The sequence below is a fragment of the Lycium barbarum genome, chromosome 7 (genome assembly GCF_019175385.1).
Source record: "Lycium barbarum isolate Lr01 chromosome 7, ASM1917538v2, whole genome shotgun sequence".
In the NCBI taxonomy this organism is placed as follows: Eukaryota; Viridiplantae; Streptophyta; class Magnoliopsida; order Solanales; family Solanaceae; genus Lycium; species Lycium barbarum.
The window spans coordinates 36815247-36841699 of record NC_083343.1 but is presented as its reverse complement, the minus strand read 5'-3'; the positions used below and the strand labels follow the sequence as shown (position 1 = coordinate 36841699).

Genomic DNA, 26453 nt, shown 5'->3' with positions numbered 1-26453 from the left:
CTTGTTGGGCAAGATTTTCATAGCAAAGCTAGAATTTCAAGCGTGAGAAGATGGATATGTACAGATTACTGGACAAGAGATGAGTAATTTGGCTGCAGAAATCGTTGCTAGGACTGCACTTATCAATGAATTGACTTTGTTGCGTTATTTTAAGGATATTAATTGACTCTTTGTTATGGACATAAATATCCTACATTTTATTTCATTTTTGCGCATAATTTCCAGCATAAAATCTACCTACATCGACAAAAGAATCCTTCAGAAATTCTTTTGTTTAAGAAAAATGTATTTAAGGGCTCTTATCGACTCAATAATTAGTTCTTTAGTCGCCTTCCTACATCAGCAATACCAATTTCAGTTATTTTTGGTTATTCTCGCCCAAATTCTGGTAAGACCTAGCATGAATTTTACTTATAACAATACAAATCCACTTCTGTGCAAATTGGCTCTCCGGGGTAAAAGTAAGTAGAGGAAAGGTAATCAATCATTCATAGAAATCTATATCAGCTATACGTGATATCCCTAATTTTCTGGCATCAATAATGGATGGAATCAATAGTTTGCAGAGGACGCCTCTAAGGCCTCATTTGTTTGCACTTAATGGGGGTCGGAATCTGAATCATTCAGATCTCAGCCCATTAAGTGCATTTGTTTTTTTAAAGATTTTATCACTTATTGGGTCTGGAAACATCTGATTTGCTCAGATCTGAAAATGAGTCTTAATGTTATTCAGACCTCAGACACACGCCTTTTAATTTAACGCTTCTTCAAACCACGGATGCGATGAAATGCATTTCTTCACAAATTTCCTGCTATTGACTATTATTTGTATGATAAACAATATTAATTCTTATGACTTTTGTCAGAATCAAAAGTTTCCATCTCTTCTTTATGTGGGTTGCCATTGAAAGTGATAAGTACAATGAAAACACCCATATTTTGTTTGGCACCAAAGAATTACGATGAAATTTATGAAAAAATGTTTATCGTTAACCTTGACTGATAGTTGGATCTCTTATTGTTTACTATTAATTATCTTATTTTATGGCAAATTTAGATGGAATTTATGGGTCTGTGAAACCCATCACATAAGAGAGATGGGGAAGAAAGGAGAAGGGGTGGGGTGGGGGAACTCATATTTTTATCTAATTTTAAATTCTCATTTTTTTAATTTTATATTAATATTTTTAAAATTATTTTGTTGATATAATATTTAATTACTATTTTATTTAAATTTTATATGTAATAATTTTAAAATAAAAATAAATTATACATGTCCAGTTCTAGAGACTTCGTCTTAATCGTTCAGATGTGTATTCAGATTCAAACTTCTTAATCTTAATGAAAACAAATGCAGCCTAACTCTCAATGGCTAGAAGAAAACCCTAATATAGACGAAGAAACTTTTAAGTTCTCATCTATGAACGGTATGTCAGGCAATATTTATCAACCACCACTCTCATATATGGCAATTTGAAGAACATTATGTTGTAAACAGTCGAAAGTGAAAGCATAATTATCAGAAATGGTTTCATCTTAAACTAGGAACTGAATGTCTCATTCTTACCTTTGTACTCCTTGTCCATATTTTTCACTTATTCGACTAACTATTTGACCAATTTTGGAGCTAACTTGGATTAGATTAGAGCTAACTTTTTCAATAACTAAAATTTATATTATCAAAAACTGCAAGAAACATGCTATAAATCGCAATTCTACTCCCATAGAGAAGAACATATTTTCAAATGGAAGAAAGCGATATACATTTTAGAAGAAAGCAATTATCTTCCTACATATTTTATAGTAGGTGAAAGGTAGTAAATTTGCATAGCAACCAAAAGAGCTTCCCCAAAGTATGGCTGTTGCATGTCGTCCATGTAAGAGCAACACCACCCACCACCCTCAACACCTTGTTGGCAATTTTAAAACATTACTTGGTATGCAAATTTTGGAAGACAAAAATGAAGAAAAATAATTCCAATACTAAATACTACACTAAGACTCCTTATCTGGATCCATCAGAAATACACAACTCACCTCTTCTCAGAAATTGACACTTGAAAATTGCTTGGTTTTAGGCTGTAACTCCCCTCATGCAACTTCTGGTCCTCTTTAAAGGAATCCTCCAACCACCGTGCTCCAACTACATGCAGCTTTGTATTGTACAAAACATGCTTCTCAGCCTCTGAGAAACTGAACTTTAAATATTAGGATGTTATTAAGACTAAAGAACAAGAGCATATTATGTATCCTCATTCAGTGTCATCAGAAAAAAAAAAAAAAAAAAAAAACACATCATCCTGACATCAAAAATTACAGAACTTACATGGTTTTGATTAAGTTATATACTGCATGATACTCTACCATTTAGTTTCAGGTGTCAACTTCTCAAATTCATAATTGAATCGGATAGAGTAATTCATCTTTTGATATGAGATTTAACCACTTTCAACTATATGAGAAATATTAGAGGTTGCAGTTATTCACATTTTAAAATATAAACTAGAAAGAAAAAAATATTTGGTGACGTACAAACTTTGTAGTTAAGTCATTAAAATCCGTCGCTAATTGGATTAACAACGGTTTCAATCCGTAGATAAAATCACCATATCTAACATTTTAGCAATGGGTTTTGCATCCATCACTGAAGAAGGAAAATCCATAATAGTCAAAAATAGAAGGAAAATCCTAATAGTAAAAAATAATACGTAGCTAACTCTAGCGGCGAACTTGTTCCGTTGCTAAACTTAGTGGCTAATGCAAGTTCTGTCACTGAAAGTGTTAGAAGCTAGGTGTTATCACTTCATAAGTGATGCCATGCACTTTAGAAAAGTGTGCGCTGAAAAAAAGGACGAGCAAAGTCTTCCAAAGGAAAAGTACTAAAGCAATATCGTTAATTGAGTTCAGGGCTAACACACCCATGTTGGTGTTCTTGGGAGCTTAATTAAATATCGACATTATTGTATTTTGGATGTTGAGATTAGCTAGTCTATGGCAATTTGATTGTTATTCTACAATGTTAAAATACAGTATTTGGTACTTTTTATATTTTTGTACATTGTGCGTTTCACTTCTAAAAAATGTGTGCTTCAGTGCTCAATTTTTGCTTCGAGTCCCTTGGACCTAGTCGCTCTTTGGCGAAGCGACTAAATACACTGGTTGCTAAAATCTTAGCTACAATGGTTTTACATATGGATTGTGTTAGAATCTTTGTGATTATTTTAGACATCGTAGATGTTAGAATCCTTGTGAATATTGTAGAATATACTCCCTCCGTCTCAATTTATGTGATATAGTCTGCACAAAGTTTAAGAAAGAAAGGAAGACTTAGGAAACTGGTGGTAAAAAACAAGTCATAGATAATTGTGTGGCTGTAAATCATTCCATTAAGGGTAAAATGGGAAGTTTTGAGTTAAATTATTTCTAAATATAGAAATGTATTATTCTTTTTGGGACAGACTAAAATGAAAAGTCTATCACATAAATTGGGACAGAGAAAGTATCTAACTATAGTAGGTAGTTGAACTTACTCCTACTGTAATTATGTATTGATTTCCTTTCCTTTTTAAGACGGATTGAAGTAATCTTGTCCACAGGAGAGAAGGTATCACCATTAAGTAAGCAATCTTTCCTCTCAAGTCTACAGTTGGTTGTCGTTGGGTATATATGGTGAAGGTTGGCCTCGATAGACAGATTGATCGCCTAAAGGCTCGACTAGTCGCCAAGGGTTATACACAGAGTTTTGGTCTTCACTATAGTGATACCTTCTCTCCAGTGACTAAGATTGCTTCAGGCCCGTCACTTTTTATCTATGGTTGTTGTTCGCCACTGGCCTCTCTACCCGTTGGATTTAAAAAATGTCTCTCTTCATAGGGATCTCAAAGATCGAGGTATATATGGAGCAACCACCTAGTTTTACTGCTCAAGGAGAGTCTAGTAACACAGTGTGCAGACTACGACGAGCACTTTATGGCCTGAAGAAGTCTCCTCGAGCATGGCTGGGGAAGTTTTAGCATGATTATTCAGAAATTTGGCATGGTACGAAATGAAGCTGATCATTCTGTGTTCTATCGTCACTCTGCCCCAGGTTTGTGCGCATGTACTTGGTGGTTTACGTTGATGACATAGTCATAACAGGTAATGATGACGAGGGAATTACCAAATTGAAACATCCCCTTTTCCAGTCTAATGATCTGAGAAGCACATAGCCGAGGAGGATAACAACTTCCATTTTCTTCCAGTTTGCTATGGGAATTTTCACTACAGTCAACAGAAACGTGCCTAATAATGGGAGAAGTTTACATGGAAGAATTCCAGGATCTTCACAATCAGTATATCATTTGGGAGGTGAGAAAACTACTCGATACTAGAAACAAAGATCTTCAATTACCAGAACAAGAATATTAGCCGACACATCTAACTGTTTCTACGGCTTTCAACCGTATATGCCTACTCATACTAACTGGAATACCACTTAGTAATTGAGGATTCTAATGGTTGGTTATATAGATTTATGATCAAAATACATTTGATGTAATCTAACATGTGAAACAATGCGATAGATGGACATATTTAACTAATGCTGCCATGGTTAATAATAACTTAATCACATAAACTCTCAAAGCATAATACTCTGGATTTTCTAAGAAAAGTACCAAATATAAGATCTATTTTGCAACTCGGGACAAAATTACCACTGACGAAAACTGCAAAAATGAAAGAGGTTGCTAACCACCAGGATGCTGATTTTAAAGTTCCACTATGAAAGGTGGACATCTTACATTCAGAAAAGTAAACTAGATTTGTAACTTACCTATTTAAGACTTCATTGAAGTTTACGTCAAACTCTGGTAGAGACATGACGACGACATGAGTAGCATGACAAAGATTGTCACCAACTTTCCCACCACCTACAGAAATTTCAACTTTCATCCTTCTCATAGCAAGTTCCACTAAAGCCTTGCAATCTGAATATTTCCTGAAACACATAGGAAAGCTTTAAACCTCTACCAAATAACAACCACGTCAAAATATTAATACCCAAGTAGAGAATCTAATAGTACAATTGGACAGAGAAGATAAGAATTCTCACAGACACCGCTTTGGAATGAAAAAGTAAATGCAGCAACCATGAAATCGAGCCCATTTATCCTCGGGACAGTACTTATTCTTGTAGTACTCAACAGTTTTGGAGTCTTCTGAGTGTTCTATATTGCTAAAAGCCTGCAATAAGAAAAGACAAGAGAAAAACGGACAGAATCCAAGATATTGAACATTTTACAGTAATGCTCCTACTGCTGAAGCTACGAACTCATATAAGTTTTACCAAATTATACCTGTTTAATGTCTTCAATGCTGAGGTCAGAGAAGAAAGAATCAGAATATTCATCCACTTCTGCTTCCATCTTTTTCTTTGTTGAATCAGAAAGGAAAAGAAAATACCTTCAGCAAGAGACCAAGAAAGCAAAGTCAAAAGCATCGCAGATCAGATGGAAGTCTGACTAAAGGAAGAGAGAACAAGATGAGAAAAACTGACAGGTAACTTACTTTGGCTGTAAAGGAAGGAGCTTCTTTTGCAGACAGCAGTCAAAGAGCCAAGAGATTTGAATAACATCTCCATGAAGTTTTGCAGCTTGAAACTTGATACCTGTCATAAAAATATTTCAGCTTGAAACTTATACCTGTCATAAAAATATTTCCTTATTAACCTCCAATCATAAAAATATTTCCTTATTAACCTCCAAGTTAACAGTATAGTGCACCCAACTGTTCATGGGTGTTCACATGCACTTTTCTAACTCCGTGCACCTAGACGAGAGAGAGAGAGAGAGAGAGAGAGAAACCTCTGCTTTCAGCTGCTAGACAATGAGTAACTGAGTTATTCAAATTCATCGAGAAAGCACCCCCATGCTCAACCACCATTTTGTGCAAGGAATCGAGTGTATGTGATGAAGGCATATTAGCAAAATCTGGTATCGTCAAGGATATCTCTTATGCCCATTTAGGTGACAAATACTTCTTACAATAAATCAGATACATGTTAGCATGCAACACGACTAATAGATACATAACAAGAACATAGAGCTAAAAGTAGAGCCCGAAAATCTAATTCTCCCAAGGATTCTCAGGGCAGAATAAACTTAAGAAACAACTGACACAAAATTGTCTTTGTGCTAATACAAATATTGTGTATATGATAAAAAAAAATTAGAAATGGATCTTGGGCCTAATTCAACCCTAAAAGCTAACTCATAGGGGGAGGATTGCCCAAGATCTTGTACAGAGTCCATGTTCCCATCCCACAAACGATGTGGGACTCCAACACTATACTATTAACCCATTGACCACAACAAAGCCCAAAAAATAAAAAAATAATAAAAAGGATCAAAATTACAAGGTAGATCTTTTCTTTTGTTGGTAAAATTACAAAGTAGATCATGCAGTTAATTCCACAAAACAGCTTAGATACCAGAGTACATTTTTTCTTTGACATGATAGTTGAGGATACAAAACATCATGTTAGAGAATATTGATGTTTCACCCTTGATTTGAGACACGTCAGTCTGAACAAAATGGGAAGGAACTGCAGAAACATTCTTCTTCTCTCGTTTTCTTGTTGACCTAATGGTCTTTGGTTCATGATCCTGCCCAACTCCATAATCGGCCTCCCTCTGTGTGGTACCATTGCTTGAATGTACCAGCTCAACAAATGCTGAGACAGGAATAACAAAAAGTTCTGCTATAAGTAGAAGGTGAGAATAGAATCAAAGAACATAATGATACCAGACAAAGTTGCAAACATAGACATCAAACATCATCGTAACAAGACCACTAACATTGCACATCAAGACACTCATGCCAAGGCTTGTCATATCTGACTCGATCAATACGCGGAAATCTCAAGCTGTATGGCGCAGCAAACACCTAGAAAGAACAGAAAATGAGTTCTGATGACTCATCAAACTTTCATCACTTCATTGGTGAAATGGGTATATGGAATAGATAACATGAAGCTGATTTCAAGCATCTCATGAGTTGATCAATTCACGCACCTAATGAGTAAATGATTGGATACAAAATAAATTACAGAAAACAAATTCTCCAGGATGAGTTCCAACTCTCATTGCTTTTATGCTAAATGCTAACAAACAGAGAAACAAGACTTCTAGTCCAGCTGTACCTCAGATCTTATTGTTCTAATATCACTTGTAATTGAAACAATGATGGATCTGCAATGACAAACAGGAGTCAGATAAATAATTGCATGATCAACTCCTATTGCAAGAAAAAAGAAAAATATAGAAACTCCTATGCAAGATTAGTCAAAGTCGCCTACTTCTCTGGACTTTCAACCCACACGTCGGGTCGCTCTTTTGCATTATTTGTTACTTGATAAAAAGTTGGTGGTGCCTGCTTCGGGTACTCATACTTCCTGCCAAAGGGAATGCGCCAGTATTAGCAAAATATACAACTTGTGATATTCTGTCTAAACAAATATGGCTAATCAAAGATCCTGCATGGAATACTTTATAGATATTTAGAATTTTCTTTTATATTTTTCACATCTTCAAACATTTTCCTGAAAAAATATTCTTGTGGAGATCAATGAGGTGGACAACCAGAAGTCTCACTGACTAGTAAAACAGCTATGCCTAAACCCGTACCTGCTGCAACTCAATCAGTCACCAAAGTAAAACACTGTACATTTTCACAAGATAAGGTGCAACAAGCAAGAAGAGCATTCTGAATAGTGCAAGAACAAAAGGTAAAACAGAAAACAATGTCCCAACTCAAGCTACATCGACAGAAACATTGCCTGAAATAGGGCTTTAATCGAGTTACTATGGTATTACGTTCCTCATCAGAAACTCCAGTGCCCACTCTGCAAAAAGAAATGAACCTGCAAAAATATGCTAAATCAGAATTCAAGAACTGAAGTATTTGAAATACACATCAGTCATCCTAAATCCACATGATTTACATTCTTTTTACTATGTATTACAAGACGTTGAAAACCTTTCAGAAAACTGAAAAGGCTCAGAACCCTATTGAATTACTTCACAGAAAGAAAATCAGATATAGATATGACGCCTTCTGTGCTACGTTGAAAGACATCTCATAAAACAGCAGTACTCTACACAAATGAAAGCTCCTTAATTTCCTGAAATCTAAGGATAGTAAACTAACTATTGCAGCAGGAAGAGTACAACACTTGTTAATCAAGACTGACTATACAACAGTGCTAAAAAAAATCAAGATCATGGCAAACATGTAAAATTTTATTATCGATCAAATAAGAGAGAAATTTACGATGTTTGAACTAAGAGTCAAAATTGACAAGTTAAAAAAAAAGGAAGAATTTAAAACCGGCATTAAACATAGAAAATAAATATAAAAAAAACCAGTGAACATGCTCTTAGACCTCGTCAAAGAAGGTAAGCATCCAACTAAAAAATTGTAACAACCCGCCCCTTGATTTTGAGCATTTATGGTTGAAATTGTGTTTAGAAGCTATCTTCTCAGACATTGTATTTTGTTTGACTTCCGATGTTTTTAGACTTTCTATTTATCTATGTTATGTAACTTTTGAGACAATTGCGTCGTTTCCTTGAATTTATTGTTGGTGGTTCACCTAGAGGGTAGTGGCTTCTTAGGTGCCATGTCACGGCCTAGTTTTGGATTGTGAAAAGAACCAATTGGTTGTGTGTGCATTGCTTACTATATTCAAGGAATTTGCATTCTCCTTTAGTCATTTGGTCTGAGCAACAATTACCAAGTTCAACTTATAAAGCAGTCAAAAGTCAAATCTTGAGCAACATACAAAATGAACAATTAGTCCCAACATTGTCAAGAATGCTTATTAATATAGTTATAGAATGATGTTCAAAGACAAACCGACTTGTTAATAAGATGAAGTTGATAGGTTTTGTCTCCTCTCCGTCTGAGTCATGATATTCAACAACAATTTAAGAAACTTCCATTCTTCTATAGAGGGTGTTGTGGTTGGATTAAAAATAGCTTTTAAGCACCTTTTAGCTTATTCGAGTGTTTGGTAAATGTTACAGAATATTGTTGGAGGATTTTAAATATATGATATGGTTATAAATATATTATATTACCTTATATAGCTAGCTAAATCATAGAAGAGATCTGTAGGAATCATAGGAGATCTGTAAAATATTTTCTTTCCTTTGATAGACCGTCTTCATCTGTATAAATACATGTAACTCTTGACATAATAGAACAATCCTCTTCTGCTAAACTACATGGTATCAGAGCCACTAGGGCTCAAGGTCTTGGTTTAGAAAATTCAAAACTTTTCCTCGCATCTTGGGAAAAGATTTCGGCTACTTGGGTCCAGCAGAATACGTCTGTGCTTGCTGTCCCGGCATAACCTCATCAGTACCAGGTTGTTTTTTGGTGTTAAATCACTGTTTGAATTATTATTTTTCTCCAGGTTCGCTTTTTTTTTTTTTTTTTTTTTTTTGTGCATTTGCATTTGCGAAATCTGGAAACTTGTTTTGTGCTTCTGCGGCTGGTTGGTTCTGTTTGGGTGTTCCTTTACTGCACTTGTCGACCAGTTTGGTGTCAGATTGTTGATACTTTGCTCTTGTTAATCAGTTTCTTGGCTAAACATTAGTTAAAATGTCTGAGGATAAATCTGTCACGACTGAAATTGTTCCAGCATTATCCAAAATTATAGATTATAAACTAAATGGGTCTAATTATTTAGATTGGAGTAGGAAAATCAGGGTCTACTTGCGTAGTGTTGAAAAGGATGACCATCTTACCCAAGATCCTCCAACTAATGATACCAAAAAGGCTTGGCTAAGAGATGATGCTAGACTACTCTTGCAAATCATAAACTCTATTGATAATGAAGTAGTTGGTTTGGTTAATCACTGTGAGTTTGTCAAAGAGTTAATGGATTATTTGGAGCATCTAAATTCTGGCAAAGGTAACTTATCTCGGATTTATGAAGTTTGTAAGGCTTTCTATCGTTCTGAGAAGGAAGCTAAGTCGCTCACTACATACTTCATGGAATTCAAGAAAACCTATGAGGAACTGAATGTACTTCTACCATTCAGTACTGATGTCAAAGTGCAGCAAGCTCAGAGGGAGCAAATGGCAATAATGAGCTTTTTAGCTGGACTTCCCTCTGAGTTTGAGACTGCTAAATCACAGATCCTCTCCAGTTCTGAGATCACTTCTCTCAAAGATGTTTTCAGTCGAGTGTTGCGCACGGACAGTACTTCGTCCAATCAGCATGTTAGGTGTGGAATTGGCCAAACAAGTCAATTCTTTTGTTCACATAGTCGTGATGTAAGCGCTTACCTCATAATAGTTGTGATGTAAGCGCTTACCTCATCATAGGAAATTCAATCCTATAAATAGGTAGCTTATGGTTCATTTGTAAGATATCATTAAGATCATTTGCTATACACATCCCAAGAGAGAAAAAATCTAAGAGAAATACTCTTAGTGAAAGGCCTAAGTAAGAGAAGGTCTTTGAGAGAATTTTCTGTGGTAAAATTCTTGAGTGTAATTGGGATTGGGGTTGTGAGGTTGAGTGTTGTAAACACTTGTAATATTTCTTCTTTAATAAGATCTGCAGCAGCAACGTGGACGTAGCTCTCACATTGAGGGTGAACCACTATAAATCTGTGTGTGCTATTTATTCTTCGCTTACATCACGGCGTAAGTAGGTTCTGTCTAAGGAGGTTGGTATTTAAGTGGTCCAGCTGTGACCCTCCAATCTTTCCTGGGAACCTGCTTACAAAGGTCGGATTTGGGATTTAAATCCTAACAACTGGTATCAGAGCAACAGGTTGTGTTGTGATTTAGAAACGATGGGAGGCGAAGATGGTACGACGCACGGCATCGGTAAATTCGATGGTACAGATTTTGCGTTCTGGAGAATGCAAATTGAAGATTATTTATATGGCAGAAAGCTTCATGAACCTCTGAGTCCGAAACCAGAGGAGATGAAGCAAGCAGATTGGGATCTCCTCGACAGACAAGTTCTAGGAGTCATTCGACTGACGCTGTCGAAGAACGTTGCTCACAACGTGGCAAAGGAGAAGACCACCGCAGATATGATGAAGGTATTGTCTGACATGTATGAGAAACCTTCGGCAAATAATAAGGTATTTCTCATGAAGAAACTATTTCATCTAAAGATGATGGAAAATGCTCATGTTGCTGCACACATAAATGAATTCAATACCATTGTAAATCAATTGTCATCGGTAAAAATTGATTTCGATGATGAAGTACAAGCTCTAATTTTGTTGGCATCCCTACCAAATAGTTGGGAGCCAATGAGAGCAGCGGTTAGTAATTCTGTCGGCAGTGACAAACTAAAGTTCAACGATGTTAGGGATCGTATCCTTGCTGAGGAGGTGCGCAGGACAGATTCGGGAGAGGCATCGACGAGTTCTGCTTTTAATGTTGAAAACAGAAGCAGAAATTATGACAGAAACTACAACCGAAATAGGGGCAGATCGAAGTCAAGGAATGGCAGGGGTCAATCCAGACCAGGACGAACATTTGAGTGTTGGAACTGTGGAAAACCAGGTCACTTCAAGAAGAACTGCAGGGCGCCAAAGAAGGAGGACAACAAGGGGGCTGGAATCAACGCTGCTACGGAAGACATTGGCGATGCGTTGTTGCTATCGGTTGACAGCCCGATAGACTCTTGGGTGCTTGACTCAGGAGCATCCTTTCATACCACCCCACATCATGATATAATGACAAACTACGTGGCTGGGAATCTCGGCAAAGTTTATTTAGCCGATGGAGAGCCGCTAGACGTTGTTGGCACGGGAGACATTAATTTGAAGATGTCAAATGGATCCTCGTGGAAGATTACAAAAGTTAGACATGTTCCAAAGCTGATGCGAAACCTGATTTCAGTAGGTCAGCTTGATGATGAGGGATATGATCTCAACTTTGGTAATGGGTCTTGGAAGGTGGCGAAAGGTGCTATGGTAGTTGGCCGAGGAAAGAAGATTGGCACTCTCTACATGACGGATAGCTGTCGTGATATTGTTGCTGTGGTTGACAACACAAAGAAGACAGATTTGTGGCATTGTCGGCTTGGGCATATCAGCCAGAAGGGGATGAAGCTGTTGGTGACAAATGGCTTAATTCCGGAGCTGAAGACGGTGGACCTTCATACGTGTGAGAGCTGCATTCTCGGAAAACAAAAGCGAGTAAGCTTCTCAAGTGCAGGCAGAGAGTTGAAGGTCGAAAAGCTGGAATTGGTGCACACAGACGTGTGGGACCTACCACTGTACCCTCCCTTGGAGGATCACACTACTACGTGACCTTCATTGATGATTCAACCAGGAAGGTATGGGTTTATTTTATGAAAAATAAATCCGATGTGTTTAGTGTATTCAAAAGATGGAAAGCCATGGTCGAGAATGAAACAAACCTCAAGTTGAAGTGTTTGAGGTCCGACAACGGCGGAGAATACACTGATGGTGATTTCAAACGGTACTATGCCGATAATGGGATCAAGATGATGAAGACTATTCCTGGAACGCCGCAACAGAATGGAGTAGCCGAAAGAATGAACCGAACGTTGAACGAGCGTGCTCGGAGTATGAGAATACACTCTGGACTGCCCAAGACATTCTGGGCAGATACAGTCAATACTGCGGCCTTCTTAATTAACCGAGGACCGTCAGTTCCCTTGGATTTCAGAATTCCAGAAGAAGTCTGGAGTGGCAAGAAGGTAAATCTTTCATTTCTGAAAGTGTTCGGTTGCTTATCATATGTTCATAATGATGATACGGCTAGAAGCAAGTTTGATCCAAAATCAAAGAAGTGTTACTTTATTGGCTATGGTGACACCGAGCTTGGGTACCGATTTTGGGATGAACAAAATCGGAAGATCATCCGAAGCAGGAATGTTGTCTTTAACGAAGAGGTACTGTACAAAGACAAGCTGCAAAAGAATTCAGAATGTCAGGACAAGGAATCGGAAATAGTCGATTTGAGGGACTTTCCGGCACCTGAGCCGCAGCCAGGTACAACCGAGGCAGAGGAACAAACAATCCGAGAAGGTGCTGATGAAAGTGCTGATTCTGAAACAAATGAACAGACGCCAATCACAGAGCTGCGTAGATCATCCAGGATCAGGAAGCCGCTTCACAGGTACTCTTCATCCCTCAACTACATTCTACTCACTGATAGAGGGGAGCCGGAATGTTATGAAGAAGCAATGCAAGTCGATGAATCGACTAAGTGGGAGCTGGCAATGAAAGATGAAATGGATTCACTATCGGCAAATCATACATGGGAATTATCCGAGTTGCCAAAGGATAAAAAGGCATTGCAAAACAAATGGGTTTATCGGATAAAGGAAGAACCCAATGGAAGCAAGCGTTATAAAGCAAGGCTGGTTGCAAAGGGATTTCAACAGAAAGAAGGCATTGACTATACGGAGATCTTCTCTCCCGTAGTCAAGATGGTGACTATCAGAACTGTTCTTGGGCTGGTAGCAAAGGAAAATCTACATCTGCAACAGATGGACGTGAAAACTGCATTTCTTCACGGTGATCTAGACGAGGAAATCTACATGCGACAGCCGGAGGGATTCAAAATCAAAGGAAAGGAGAATCTGGTGTGCAAACTTCAAAAGAGTCTGTACGGACTAAAACAGGCTCCAAGACGGTGGTATTTAAAGTTTGACAGCTTTATGAAGAAAGCTGATTTTTCAAGGTGCGAGGCAGATCACTGCTGTTACTTCAAAAAATTTGAAGACTCGTACATGATACTGCTACTCTATGTCGACGACATGCTAATCATAGGAGCAAACCTACAGGAGATTGATCGGTTGAAAAAAGGGTTATCGGAAGAGTTTGCAATGAAGGATTTGGGAGCTGCTAAGCAAATCCTTGGGATGAGAATCGACCGAAGCAAGGAGGGCATCAAACTCTCACAAGAAGAATATGTGAGGAAAGTTATCAAAAGGTTTAACATGCATGATGCCAAGCCAGTCAGCACTCCCTTGGCTGGATACTTTCGGTTGTCAAAGGATCAGTCGCCGACAACCGAGGATGAGAAGAAGCAGATGGACAAGATACCTTATGCATCTGCAATCGGTAGTCTTATGTATGCAATGATATGTACAAGGCCAGACATTGCACATGCAGTGGGAGTTGTCAGCCGATTTATGAGCAATCCGAGAAAGCAACACTGGGAGGCTGTGAAGTGGATATTCAGATATCTGAAAGGCAGCTCGAGTTCAGCTCTGTATTTCCGAAAATCAAAAACAGGATTGCAAGGGTATGTTGATGCTGACAACGGTGGTGATATTAATAGCAGAAAGAGCACATCCGGGTATGTTTACACCTTCGGAGGTACTGTAATCTCTTGGGTTTCCAAGTTGCAAAAGATAGTAGCTCTCTCTAGTTGTGAGGCTGAGTACGTTGCTGTGACGGAGGCCACAAAGGAAATGATGTGGCTACAATCTTTTCTGCGGGAATTGGATCAGGACCACGAGGGAAGTGTGCTATATTGTGATAGCCAAAGCGCCATTCATTTGGCAAAGAACCCGGTTTACCATGCTCGAACGAAGCACATACAACTCCGGTACCATTTCATTAGATCAGCTTTGGAAGATGGAGCGCTAGTGCTTGAGAAGATCGCAGGGAGTCAGAATCCAGCAGACATGCTGACAAAGGCAGTGACGATAGACAAACTGAAGCTATGCTCAACTTCAATTGGCCTGCACGAAGTATGAAAGTAGGAAAGAGCTGCTGCATCGATCAAAGTGTGAAGACAAATTAAAATTAGTCTTCAAGTGGGAGATTTGTTAGGTGTGGAATTGGCCAAACAAGTCAATTCTTTTGTTCACATAGTCGTGATGTAAGCGCTTACCTCATAATAGTTGTGATGTAAGCGCTTACCTCATCATAGGAAATTCATTCCTATAAATAGGTAGCTTATGGTTCATTTGTAAGATATCATTAAGATCATTTGCTATACACATCCCAAGAGAGAAAAAATCTAAGAGAAATACTCTTAGTGAAAGGCCTAAGTAAGAGAAGGTCTTTGAGAGAATTTTCTGTGGTAAAATTCTTGAGTGTAATTGGGATTGGGGTTGTGAGGTTGAGTGTTGTAAACACTTGTAATATTTCTTCTTTAATAAGATCTGCAGCAGCAACGTGGACGTAGCTCTCACATTGAGGGTGAACCACTATAAATCTGTGTGTGCTATTTATTCTTCGCTTACATCACGGCGTAAGTAGGTTCTGTCTAAGGAGGTTGGTATTTAAGTGGTCCAGCTGTGACCCTCCAATCTTTCCTGGGAACCTGCTTACAAAGGTCGGATTTGGGATTTAAATCCTAACACAGCAGACCAGTGTGCTCGTTGCAAAAGGAGGAGGAAGAAATAACAATAATGCAGGGAGAGGGGACAATAAAAATGATGCAGGGAGATGGAACAATAACAATGATGCAGGGAAATGGAACAATAACAATGATGGAGGGAGGTGGAACAATAACAACAACAATAATGTCGGGAGATGGAACAGTAACAAAGGAGGAGACAATGACAATATTTGTCGCTACTGTAAGGAACCCGGGCACATAAAGCGAAACTGTAAGAAATTACAGCTTCGCAACCAACAACTTCAGACTGCTGTTGTTGCTGCTTCTAGTTCACCTTCAACTGTTACAATCTCAGCTGATGAGTACACCAGACTTTTAAAGTATCAGGAATCAATGAATGTATCCACCTCAGTCTCTGCCCTTGCTGAATCAGGTAACAAATGTCTCATTTCCTCCTCAAATAAATGGATCGTTGACTGGGGTGCCACAGATCACATGACAGGTAATCCCAACATTTTCTCTAAATTCCGGTCACATAAAGCACCATCCTCTGTTACCAAAGCCGATGGGTCTAGTTATACCATTGAGGGATCTGGAACCGTTAAACTCACTCCACCTATTACCTTGTCCTCTGTGCTAGGTTTACCTAGCCTTGCCATTAATCTAATTTCTGTGAGTAAACTTACCAAAGACCTAAATTGCTTTGTCTCATTATTTTCCGATCATTTTCTTTTCCAGGATCTTCTGACGAAGCAGATTATTGGTAAAGGACATATATCAGATGGTCTCTACACTCTTGATGCCTGGTCACCTCCATCAGTTGCTTGCTCCAGTATCGTCTCGTCGTTTGAAGCACATTGTTGATTGGGACATCCTTCTTTACCAGTTTTGAAGAAATTATGTCCTCAGTTTCATAATGTACCTTCAATAGAATGTGAGTCTTGTCATTTTGCAAAACACCATAGAAGCTCGTTAAGTCCTAGAAATAATAAAAGAGCTGATTGTGCCTTTGAATTAGTTCATTCAGATATTTAAGGACCATGTCCTATTGTGTCTAAGGCTGGGTTCAGATATTTTGTTACTTTTGTAGATGATTTTTCCCGAATGACATGGATTTACTTTATGAAAAATCGTTCTGAGGTGTTCTCTCATTTCTCTAATTTTTGTGCTGAGATTAAGACACAGTTTAACGCTTCTATACATATATTGAGGAGTGAATGCTAAAGAATACATGTCAGCTTCATTTCAAAACTACATGAATCAATATGGTATTCTTCATCAATCTTCGTGTGTGGATACACCCTCTCAAAATGGAGTGGCTGAGAGAAAAAATCGACATTTGCTTGAGACTGCTCGTGCTTTGTTGTTCCAAATGAAAGTACCTAAGCAATTCTGGGCAGATGCAGTGTCCACAGCTAGCTTTTTAATTAACCGCATTCCATCCACAGTACTTAATGGTGATATTCCTTATGGTGTTCTCTTTCCTAATAAGCCATTATTTCCATTAGAGCCAAGGGTATTTGGGTGTACATGTTATGTTCGTGACGCGCGACCCCATGTTACTAAACTAGATCCAAAGGCCTTGAAGTGTGTCTTTTTGGGATATTCTCACCTACAGAAGGGTTATCGATGCTACTCTCCAACCTTAACAAATACATGGTGTCAATAGATGTGGTATTTTCAGAGAACATATCATTTTTTTCCTCTCCCGACACGTCTCCCACTCAGGGGGAGGAAGAAGAATGGCTCATCTATAAGACCACTCCATCGAGCTCAGAACACCATAAGGAGGTTCTTTCCAGTGCCTCTCCTGATAAGCAAACGATTGAAAATGTGTCTTCTGATGTTCCTCCAGCTCCAACAAAGCCGCCGATAGTTCAAGTTTATTCCAGGCGACAAGCGACCAATGATACATGTCCTGCACCAACTCTTTCGTCATCAGATCCTCCTCCAGTCACTCTCTCTCCAGCTGAAAATCTTGACATTCCCATTGCTCTTCGCAAAGGTAAGCATCAGTGCCAATCATCATATTCCATTGCTAATTTTATCTCATATGACCACTTGTCTCCTGCGTCTTGCTCTATGATTGCTTCTCTAGATTCTATCTCTGTACCCAAAACAGTTAGGGAAGCTTTGAGTCATCCTGGGTGGTATGCTGCAATGCTTGAGGAGATACATGCGCTTGATGAAAATCACACTTGCGATTTGGTGTACTTACCAAAAGGGAAGAAGGCAGTGGGACGTAAATGGGTTTTTGCAGTCAAAGTAAATCCTGATGGTTCTGTGGCCAAGCTTAAAGCCAGATTGGTGGCTAAAGGATATGCTCAGACTTATGGGGTGGATTATTCCAATACTTTTTCTCCAGTGGCTAAACTCACTTTTGTTCGCTTGTTTATTTCTATAGCTGCTTCTGAGAATTGGCCGCTACATCAATTGGATATCAAAAATGCATTTCTTCATGGTGATCTCCGCGAAGAAGTGTATATGGAGCAACCCCCCGGTTTTGTTGCTCAGAGGGAGTATGGGAAAGTCTGTCACCTGAAGAAATCCTTGTATGGTCTGAAACAGAGTCCTCGTGCTTGGTTTGGGAAATTTAGTGAGATAGTTCAAGAGTTTGGACTTACAAAGAGCAAATGTGATCATTCAGTCTTCTACAGACAACCAACAGTTGGCATTATCCTTCTTGTTGTATATGTTGATGACATTGTCATCACTGGGAGTGATTATGCAGGAATAACTTCTCTCAAATCATTCTTGCATTCGAGGTTTCACACGAAAGACTTGGGGCAACGGAAATACTTCTTGGGAATAGAAGTAAATAGGAGCAAGAAGGGAATATTTCTATCTCAAAAGAAGTACATCCTTGACCTACTTGAGGAAACTGGAAAGTCGGCAGCCAAGCCCTGTAGTATTCCAATGGTTCCTAATATGCAGCTAACAAAAGATGATGGTGATCCCTTTGGTGATCCAGAGAGATATAGGAGATTAGTTGGTAAATTAAACTATCTCACTGTAACTCGTCCGGATATTGCTTTTGCAGTAAGTGTTGCTAGCCAGTTTATGTCTACACCAACAGTCAAACATTGGGCAGCTTTGGAGCAAATTTTATGCTACTTAAAAGGAGCCCCTGGACTTGGCATAGTATATAGCAACAATGGACATACTCGCATTGAGTGTTTTGCAGATGTTGATTGGGTTGGATCCAAGATTGATAGGTCTACTACTGGCTATTGTGTCTTTGTGGGTGGAAAGTTGGTATCATGGAGAAGTAAGAAACAGAATGTTGTATCTCGATCCAGTGCAGAATCCGAGTATAGAGCTATGACACAATCCACATGTGAGATTATGTGGATACATCACCTTTTAAGTGAAGTTGGGTTGAAGTATCCTACACCAGCAAAACTTTGGTGTGATAATCAAGCTGCCCTTCATATCGCCTCGAATCCTGTGTATCATAAAAGAACTAAGCACATCGAGGTGGACTGCCATTTTACCCGTGAGAAGATTCAAGAAAACTTGATTTCCACAAGCTATGTGAAGACGGGGGAGCAGCTAGCTGATTTGTTCACAAAGGCGTTGAATGGTGCTCGAGTTAGTTATCTGTGTAACAAGCTGGGCATGATCAATATATATGCTCCAACTTGAGGGGGAGTGTTACAGAATACTATTGGAGGATTTTAAATATATGATATGATTGTAAATATAGCATATTACCTTATATAGCTAGCTAAATCATAGAAGAGATCTGTAGGAATCATAGGAGATCTGTAGAATATTTTCTTTCCATTGATAGATCGTCTTCATCTGTATAAATACATGTAACTCTTGACATAATAGAACAATCCTCTTCTGCTAAACTACAGTAAATTTAAAAGAAAGATTTTTAAGCCAGCATAAACCAAGCAACCACAACTTATGGCTTTTTATAAAAGTTATTTGGGTTTGACCAAGAATTCTACTCTCTTGTCCCTATTAAGTTTTATTATTCAAAAAATGCCCTACACAACAAAAGCCCTAACTTTACTCCTTTCTTTCCCGTTCTTCCTCATTTTTGTCTTTCCTCCACTGACCAATATTGAGATTTCAGATCTATTGCAGAAACGAGGAAATAGTAATATGTTTGAAATTCCACTACTCGCGAACAACTTCTCCACGAAATAAGTATTTGGGAAATAGGGAAAAATTGTCTATGTAATCTCATGAATGCAAGTGGACAATATCAATTTAAAATCAGTACTCTCTCAATTAGGACTCTCTGAGTTTGTAAAAACTTAAAAGACCATATTTCAACTATTCCCATTATTCTGGGATTAGGATTACTATATTTATTTGTTTATTTAATCAGTTTGTCTTTATGAATTTAAGCTTCTTTTTTTTTTTTATCAAGTAAATGTATTTTCGTTCATAAACATGGCCAAACTGGCCGTATACAAGGGGTATACCATCCACAAAATATGATTGTCTACAAACTCCATCGAATCATCTATACAACAAGGGACTTTCTGTTTGCACCAAAAGAAAATAAGGGATAGAAGACAACTCCTCAATTGAGAGAAACTCGACTCTACTCCTTCAAAGGCCCTTCTGTTTCTCTCTCCAAACTACCCACATTAACGCAAGCGGAACCACGCTCCAAGCCCTTCGTCTTCTCCTCTTCCTCCCACTCTTCCAACTGAACATCAACTCTTTCACACTTTTACCCAAGGATTGTCAATCCACCTAAACATATCCCACCATAATCTCATGGTTAGTCCAACGTGCATAAGAAGATGATCCACGTCCTCCCCGGTCTCCTTACACATGTAACACCAACTGATGCAGACAACCTTCGGCTTCCTAAGATTAAGCTATTTGAAAGTTTGAATTGTTTGACAACCAATATTATTACTGGTATGTCTGTCTGACATCTATTTGTAACTTTTGAGTAAATTAGACTGTGGTAAAGGTTAATCTCGAAAACTACTTTCATAAAGAAATTTAACATAAAACGATTTTAATAGACAAATTAATTTGCAGTGAATCAATTTAGAAAAAAAAAAATTGAAGTACTCGGCTCATTTGTTGTGTTAATAACTTAAGAAGGTATCATTCATTTTAACAAAGAAGTACTTATAAGCTCATTTTTACCAAACATATCAACAACTTATTTCAGCATCAGCACTTAAAAAGTATTTTTCGAAACTCGGTGCTTCAAAACTACTTAAATTCAGCATACCCAAAAAGGTTCATAGTCCTTTGGTTCCAGCAACAATGACCAAGTCAACATATCTACAGAAGTAGTCGAAAGTCAAATATAGCAATAGCTTACAATAATTAAGAAACTTACATTCTCTATAGTCTTCTCGTCTAACTCGTGATATTCAACAACAACAATGAGAATAATAAGAACAAACAAGAACAATAATAACAACAACAATAAAAATAATAATAATAACGACAACGACGACGACGACGACGACGACAACAGCAACAACAACAACAACAACAACAACAAAACGACGACGACGACAACAACAACAACAAAACGTCGACGATGACGACAACAACAAAACAACGACGACGACGACGACAACAACAAAACGACGACGACGACGACGACAACAAAACGACGACGACGACGACGACGACGACAACAACAACAACGACAACAACCACAACCACAACAACAACAACAACAACAACAACAACAAGAATAATAATAATAATAATAATCCAAGTAGTTGAAAATGGAAATAACAATTCGAGTCCAATAGACTACATAGGTATTGTTCCTAAAATGGATTTTGTGTCTAACTCAACCTTAAAAAACAACAACAAGAATAATAATAATAATAATAATAATAATCCAAGTAGTTGAAAATGGAAATAACAATTCGAGTCCAATAGACTACATAGGTATTATTCCTAAAATGGATTTTGTGCCTAACTCAACCTTAAAATTAGTACATAAGGTGAGAATTCCCACGACTACATAAGGAGAGAACAACTCATTCCCTCAACTGATATGGAACACTTAACACTCCCCCACACGCCGAACTAAACATCTAAGTGTGAGGACACTATAACATGAGGACTCGACATTAGGTAAACCAATAATAGGGATGGGTCTGGCTCTAATACCATGTTAAGAAAATGAATCTTGCATATAACTCAAAATGAATCTTGCATATAACTCAACCTCACAAGCTAGTTCAGGATTGCCCGAGACCATATAAGAAGACATCAACCTTTAACTCCACCAATGTGAAACACTTAATAGGTCTAACTAAGCAAAAGGAAACGATCCTTTAATATGTTTCTTTTTAGACACATTTTGTTATTTAAAATGCAAATGACCCTCTACTAAATATTAACAGAGAATAAATGGTCAAGTTAACATTTACTTAAAGTCCATGCGGCCCTTCAGTTTAAAGACTTTCTATACTTGGGAATAGCAAACAACTCGGAAGTATAGATTAAAAGAACAGACATCTCAGCTAGAGTACCTATTGGTGCATAGACAAATTGACCAAAATATTGCCTCCCCACCAAACTTATGTGAAATAGTTCCAATTTGGAACATTGGCGTCTATCCATGAAATTGACACTTGTGCAAATAAATTCCAACTAGGTATTTGTTTATGTTTTTTGAAACTTTATATGCAAACACTATTTTTCGAAGTCGTGGCTTTTTTTTTTTTTTTGATAATTGTAGTGTCTAGGCCAGCTTGCGCACACGTCGATTAATTCCACGGGACCCGACACCTCCTACCAGCAACAGGTACCAGGTAACTTTATCCACCAAGACACGGATGGAAAGAAATCACCTAGTATTTTTGTCTCTGTTGGAATTTGAACCTGACACCTCATGGTTCTTAACCCACTTCATTGAGCAGCCACACCCTTGAATACTTTTTCGAAGCTATGGTTTGCATATGCTTCTCAAAGAAGTTTTTCAAGAACTCTTGTCCCATTCGCAAATCATTAAGAAAATACAAATACTCAAACATATATTCAACTTCAACAAACTTGTTTTTCGAATAAGTTTTCAAAATCAGCTCTTTGCATATGTTGTCCAAATGGCTAGAGTCCATCGAAATTCTAGAATTCGTAATATTTAGAAGCACACATTACAGGACATACAAAGATAATTAAAAATTTGACATAATATGCTGATTCTTTCATTAACTATCAAAAACACACATATACCTTCTGGGATATGTATTTGGAGCCGGAGGCTCTGCAAGACCCACCAGAAATTGAGCTACCTAATATCCAAGGGGAAATTTAGAGTTCAACTCATAAAAAATATAACCAAATAAGTCAGCGAATAAATTTAAGTAGGTATTTGAACATAAAAAATGTGATATTTGAAAAAAAAATAGTATTTGAAGTTCAATTGAAAAAGTTTATTGGGAAATTAAAGTTGTATATGGATATGCATTTAACTTGATAAAAAGTTGAAATTTTGTGAGTGGAAAATATTTTTCACTTGAAAAATTGGCCAAAAGCTCTATTTAAAACTTGAAACTCATCTTGAAAAAAAATTCATAAAATCAGTCTAATGTATAACCAAACGCTGTCTTTTAAGAGAAAATTGAAGAAAAAAAATCATGGACAAACGGCCCAAAGTAGCAGGTGGAATCTTCTACCTCTCCTCCACGTCGCCCAGAACCATAGTAGCCTCCTGTTGACAATGTGAAGTTAGCCCAAGAGAATACTTGGAACAAAAGCAGAAACAAAAACCTTCGGTAAGCAGTACAAACCGATAATAAGAACATCCAAATCAGAGCCAGCACGAACATATTCAGGCTTCATCTTTAGCCATTTTCCACTCCGATCACTTGGTTCCCATTTTGAATTTAAATCTTTCAAAATAATTCCTTCATCTCTGAAGAGCTCACCAATTATACCAGTAAGAATTAACATAATTAAGGGGAATAACAGTTCACATTAAATCAAACAAGAAAACACATACACTAAATAATCATCCAGGAAACCTAGTCTATAGTCATTAAACAATATCCCCATTCCTGGCATGCATATCTGTAGTTGAAACATAAGAAGAAGAACAACAACAACATACCCGGTGTAATCCCACAGGTGGGGAGTTGGGGAGGGTAGAGTGTACGCAGACCTTACCCCTAGCTCGTAGAGATAGGGAGGTTGTTTCCAATAGACCCTCGGCTCAAGTATGGCATTTCAAAGCAATTTGAAAAGGGAATACGGAAATAACAACAAAAATTGCGATATGGAAGAGGAGGAGGAGAAGAAGAGGAAGACGAGGAAGAGGAAGAGGAAGTGGAAGAGGAAGATGAGGCAGAGGAGGATCCCTCAAATTGCAAAGCTACCAGCCATAATTCTTTTGACTTGTTTGTCATGTATTGTTCTCATCTTTTTTTATCCTTGTTTTTTCGTTTTTTGAGTGGAGGGGTTAGCTTCAGTTTTTTTTAATCGAATTTTTATGGATCGAAGGACGTGTAAAAGAAGCGGATCTAGTATGTTTTAAGTTCATCTTTTTCTTTATGAAGGATCGGAATACATGATTAGAATCACAACCACTAAATATATAGGTGCTCGCAAATGATTAATATTAGTCTTAAAGATAAAAACTTATACTTTGAAGATGACAAATCTGTAATCAAGAAAGTTGGGGAGGAAAGATGGAGAAGAGAAAAGGTGAGGAAGGTACGACAGATGGGGGTAACAAGTGAAGCTGGGTTTAATTTTGTAAAAGACCAAATAGCTTCCCCTATTAACTAAGTTGCTCGGATTTTGGGTGTAGATGTCCGATACGGTGCAGATCTAGAGGTCGGATCCTTCATGATCTAAATTTTAAGATTCATGGGTATGGATCTAGTTACAGATGCAGGTGCGAAGATTCGGCTAAAAATAATTCAGTATACCTAAAAGTAGAGTTATATGTCTAAATTATGAGACATTATGTGGAAAATTTACAAGGTATTCCAAAGATAAAATATTGATGAAGAGGAGAATCCCAAAAGGAGATATAAGGAAAAGGACTGACATAGAAATTTCTCTATACAAGCTATATCATTTTCTTCAATTTCACCTTAGCTTTTAGTTTGATTACATAAATTATTGTATTTGTCCCGAATTTCTCCGTCAATTTTGGTCAAAGTACCCAAAATCGGTTGACCATATCCGGTACAGATCCCACACCGACACCCACGTCGCGTTGACATGGGTGCAACACCAAAAGTGAAGAGTCCGAGCAACTTAGGTTAGGCCTCATCTCTCGTCTCTCTCAATTTTCTCTCTCTTATCTCCCTATCCTGCCTTTGTTTTGTCTCTCCTGGTAAGATTCAATATGTGTTTTTTGATTTGGCATTTCTTTTCTCTCTTTTGCTTTTTTATTTCTTTCTCTTTGAAAGATTCAATTTTGTGGTCTTTGAATCTGAGTGCCATTCCGTCTCTATTAATCTTGTTTGAAAGTAAATCTTCTAATTCAGACCATTCGTCTTGTTTCTTTTTTTTGCAAACGAGTTGCCTCTTGGAATTGGAATCAGATAATGGGATTAATTAAACTAAGGATCATGTGAATAAGGAAGGGGAAGAGAAAAACTGAGTTTTATGGAATCGTAGAGAGGGTGAGAGAGAAGAGAGACGGAGAAGAAACACGAATTCAATTAAAAAGACCAAAAAGCCTTCTATACTAAATGCGTTTGCATTAAAAATTAAGGGTATTTAAGGAAAATAATAGATGTGGACAATACTAACCTACTACCTTCATGCAGTAAGTTAGTAAGTTAGCAAAATCCTATGATATATATAAATATGTTTCTTGAAACTGAAAAAAAAAAAAAAAAAAAAAACTATATATATGGAAAGCTAAACAGAGAACAAAATGGAGACATGCTCAAGATATCACTTCAAATCTAATCTTTATACCACTAAATGTAATATAAGAATCTTGTTGTTGGACTCGAGAGATTTAGAACAGATAAACATGAAGCAAACCTGTTCTCGACAGTTTCTTTAAAGAATTTATCAACATCGTCAACACTGCGAGCAATGATCGACCAACATGGCTCCCCTGTTAAACAGTCAAAAAAGAAGAAAATAAGAACTCAACTAAAGCAAGGAATATCCATGCAACTTCCAATTGCAATTGGTTATAAGTTACTACTATTACAAAAGAGGCAGTTTGAGGAGCTTCACATTGTCCTACCTGCTAAAACATGGGCACTTTGGAAATTTCAATAAAATCCATTATGGGGACTACTGCACGTTTGTGGTGAGAAAGAAGAAGACTTAGCTGACTCTATGAAAAAACCCAGGACCTTTTCATTTCAATCCCTTTGCATCCTAGTGTTATAATATCCACAGGTCTATTTTGCCCCTAAGTTTGGGTCCTTATTACTTCCTACCTCATCGCTATGAAAATCAAGCTACTTTGGAATCATTTTGGTAACGCGTTGGTCCTTGTAGTTCAGTGTTATATTTGCAAGTCTCTTTTTGGCCCTGGATCCTTTTAGTTGCCCACATACCATTGTTTCAACTTTTGAACCTTTTCTCTAAATGTCCAAACTGTCAGGCAGTGTCTCCAACCTTCTTTGCCTTTGCCATGTGCGCGTGTTGTCATCTCTTTAACTGTTACTAAAGTTCTTTGGGTTGCTGTAGAGACAACAAAGTTAGATATAAACCCTAAACCCTAAGAGAGGCATGCGCGGATTGATAAGTCTAGTGGCTGGTTGAGGGGGGCGGCCTCAAAGTGGCAAACAGGAATGATTGTAATCTGTACGTATCTCATCTTCTCTATGTATGCTGATGATTATCATACGTCTGTAATGCATTGTATGTCCCATAATAGGTCCCATTCTTCTACTATTTCCCGGAAGTCGATGACTATTCATAGCTATTACCTTGACACCAAAGAAGAGTTCAACCCAATGCTTTATTTCTGTCCTAGTTGATCCTGATTCGACATTAGAAGTATATTGATTTTTCCCCAATAACCGAATACTTTTGTCTGTAAATACTGCATATTTGATTCCATCCATAAATCGATTTTCTTCCCTATGAGTTATAGTCTCAATAAGGATACTAGTTCTTAATATCAACAGAAGAAAAGAAGAGATTTCTAGTTTTTTGTTGATCAGGCGACA

The 26453-nt window shown here is 37.7% G+C and overlaps 1 protein-coding gene across 3 annotated transcripts in view; it reads right to left on the bottom strand.

Annotated features, from left to right (window-relative positions):
* Positions 1 to 26453, bottom strand: part of LOC132603389 (DNA ligase 4) — a 47768-nt gene that overhangs the window by 987 nt on the left and 20328 nt on the right. For 2 of the 3 annotated variants that reach the window (XM_060316414.1, XM_060316416.1), the window contains exons 9-23: positions 25306 to 25381; positions 23091 to 23215; positions 22977 to 23011; positions 22534 to 22592; positions 7817 to 7900; positions 7337 to 7432; positions 7181 to 7229; positions 6837 to 6924; positions 6509 to 6712; positions 5844 to 5969; positions 5548 to 5647; positions 5337 to 5442; positions 5093 to 5223; positions 4814 to 4978; positions 2038 to 2193 (exon numbers count right to left, since the gene is read on the bottom strand). In XM_060316414.1, coding sequence (XP_060172397.1) covers positions 2038 to 2193; positions 4814 to 4978; positions 5093 to 5223; positions 5337 to 5442; positions 5548 to 5647; positions 5844 to 5969; positions 6509 to 6712; positions 6837 to 6924; positions 7181 to 7229; positions 7337 to 7432; positions 7817 to 7900; positions 22534 to 22592; positions 22977 to 23011; positions 23091 to 23215; positions 25306 to 25381 — 1600 coding nt within the window. The remainder of the gene's footprint in view (positions 1 to 2037; positions 2194 to 4813; positions 4979 to 5092; positions 5224 to 5336; positions 5443 to 5547; positions 5648 to 5843; positions 5970 to 6508; positions 6713 to 6836; positions 6925 to 7180; positions 7230 to 7336; positions 7433 to 7816; positions 7901 to 22533; positions 22593 to 22976; positions 23012 to 23090; positions 23216 to 25305; positions 25382 to 26453) is intronic. The other variant, XM_060316415.1, reaches the window with a different exon arrangement.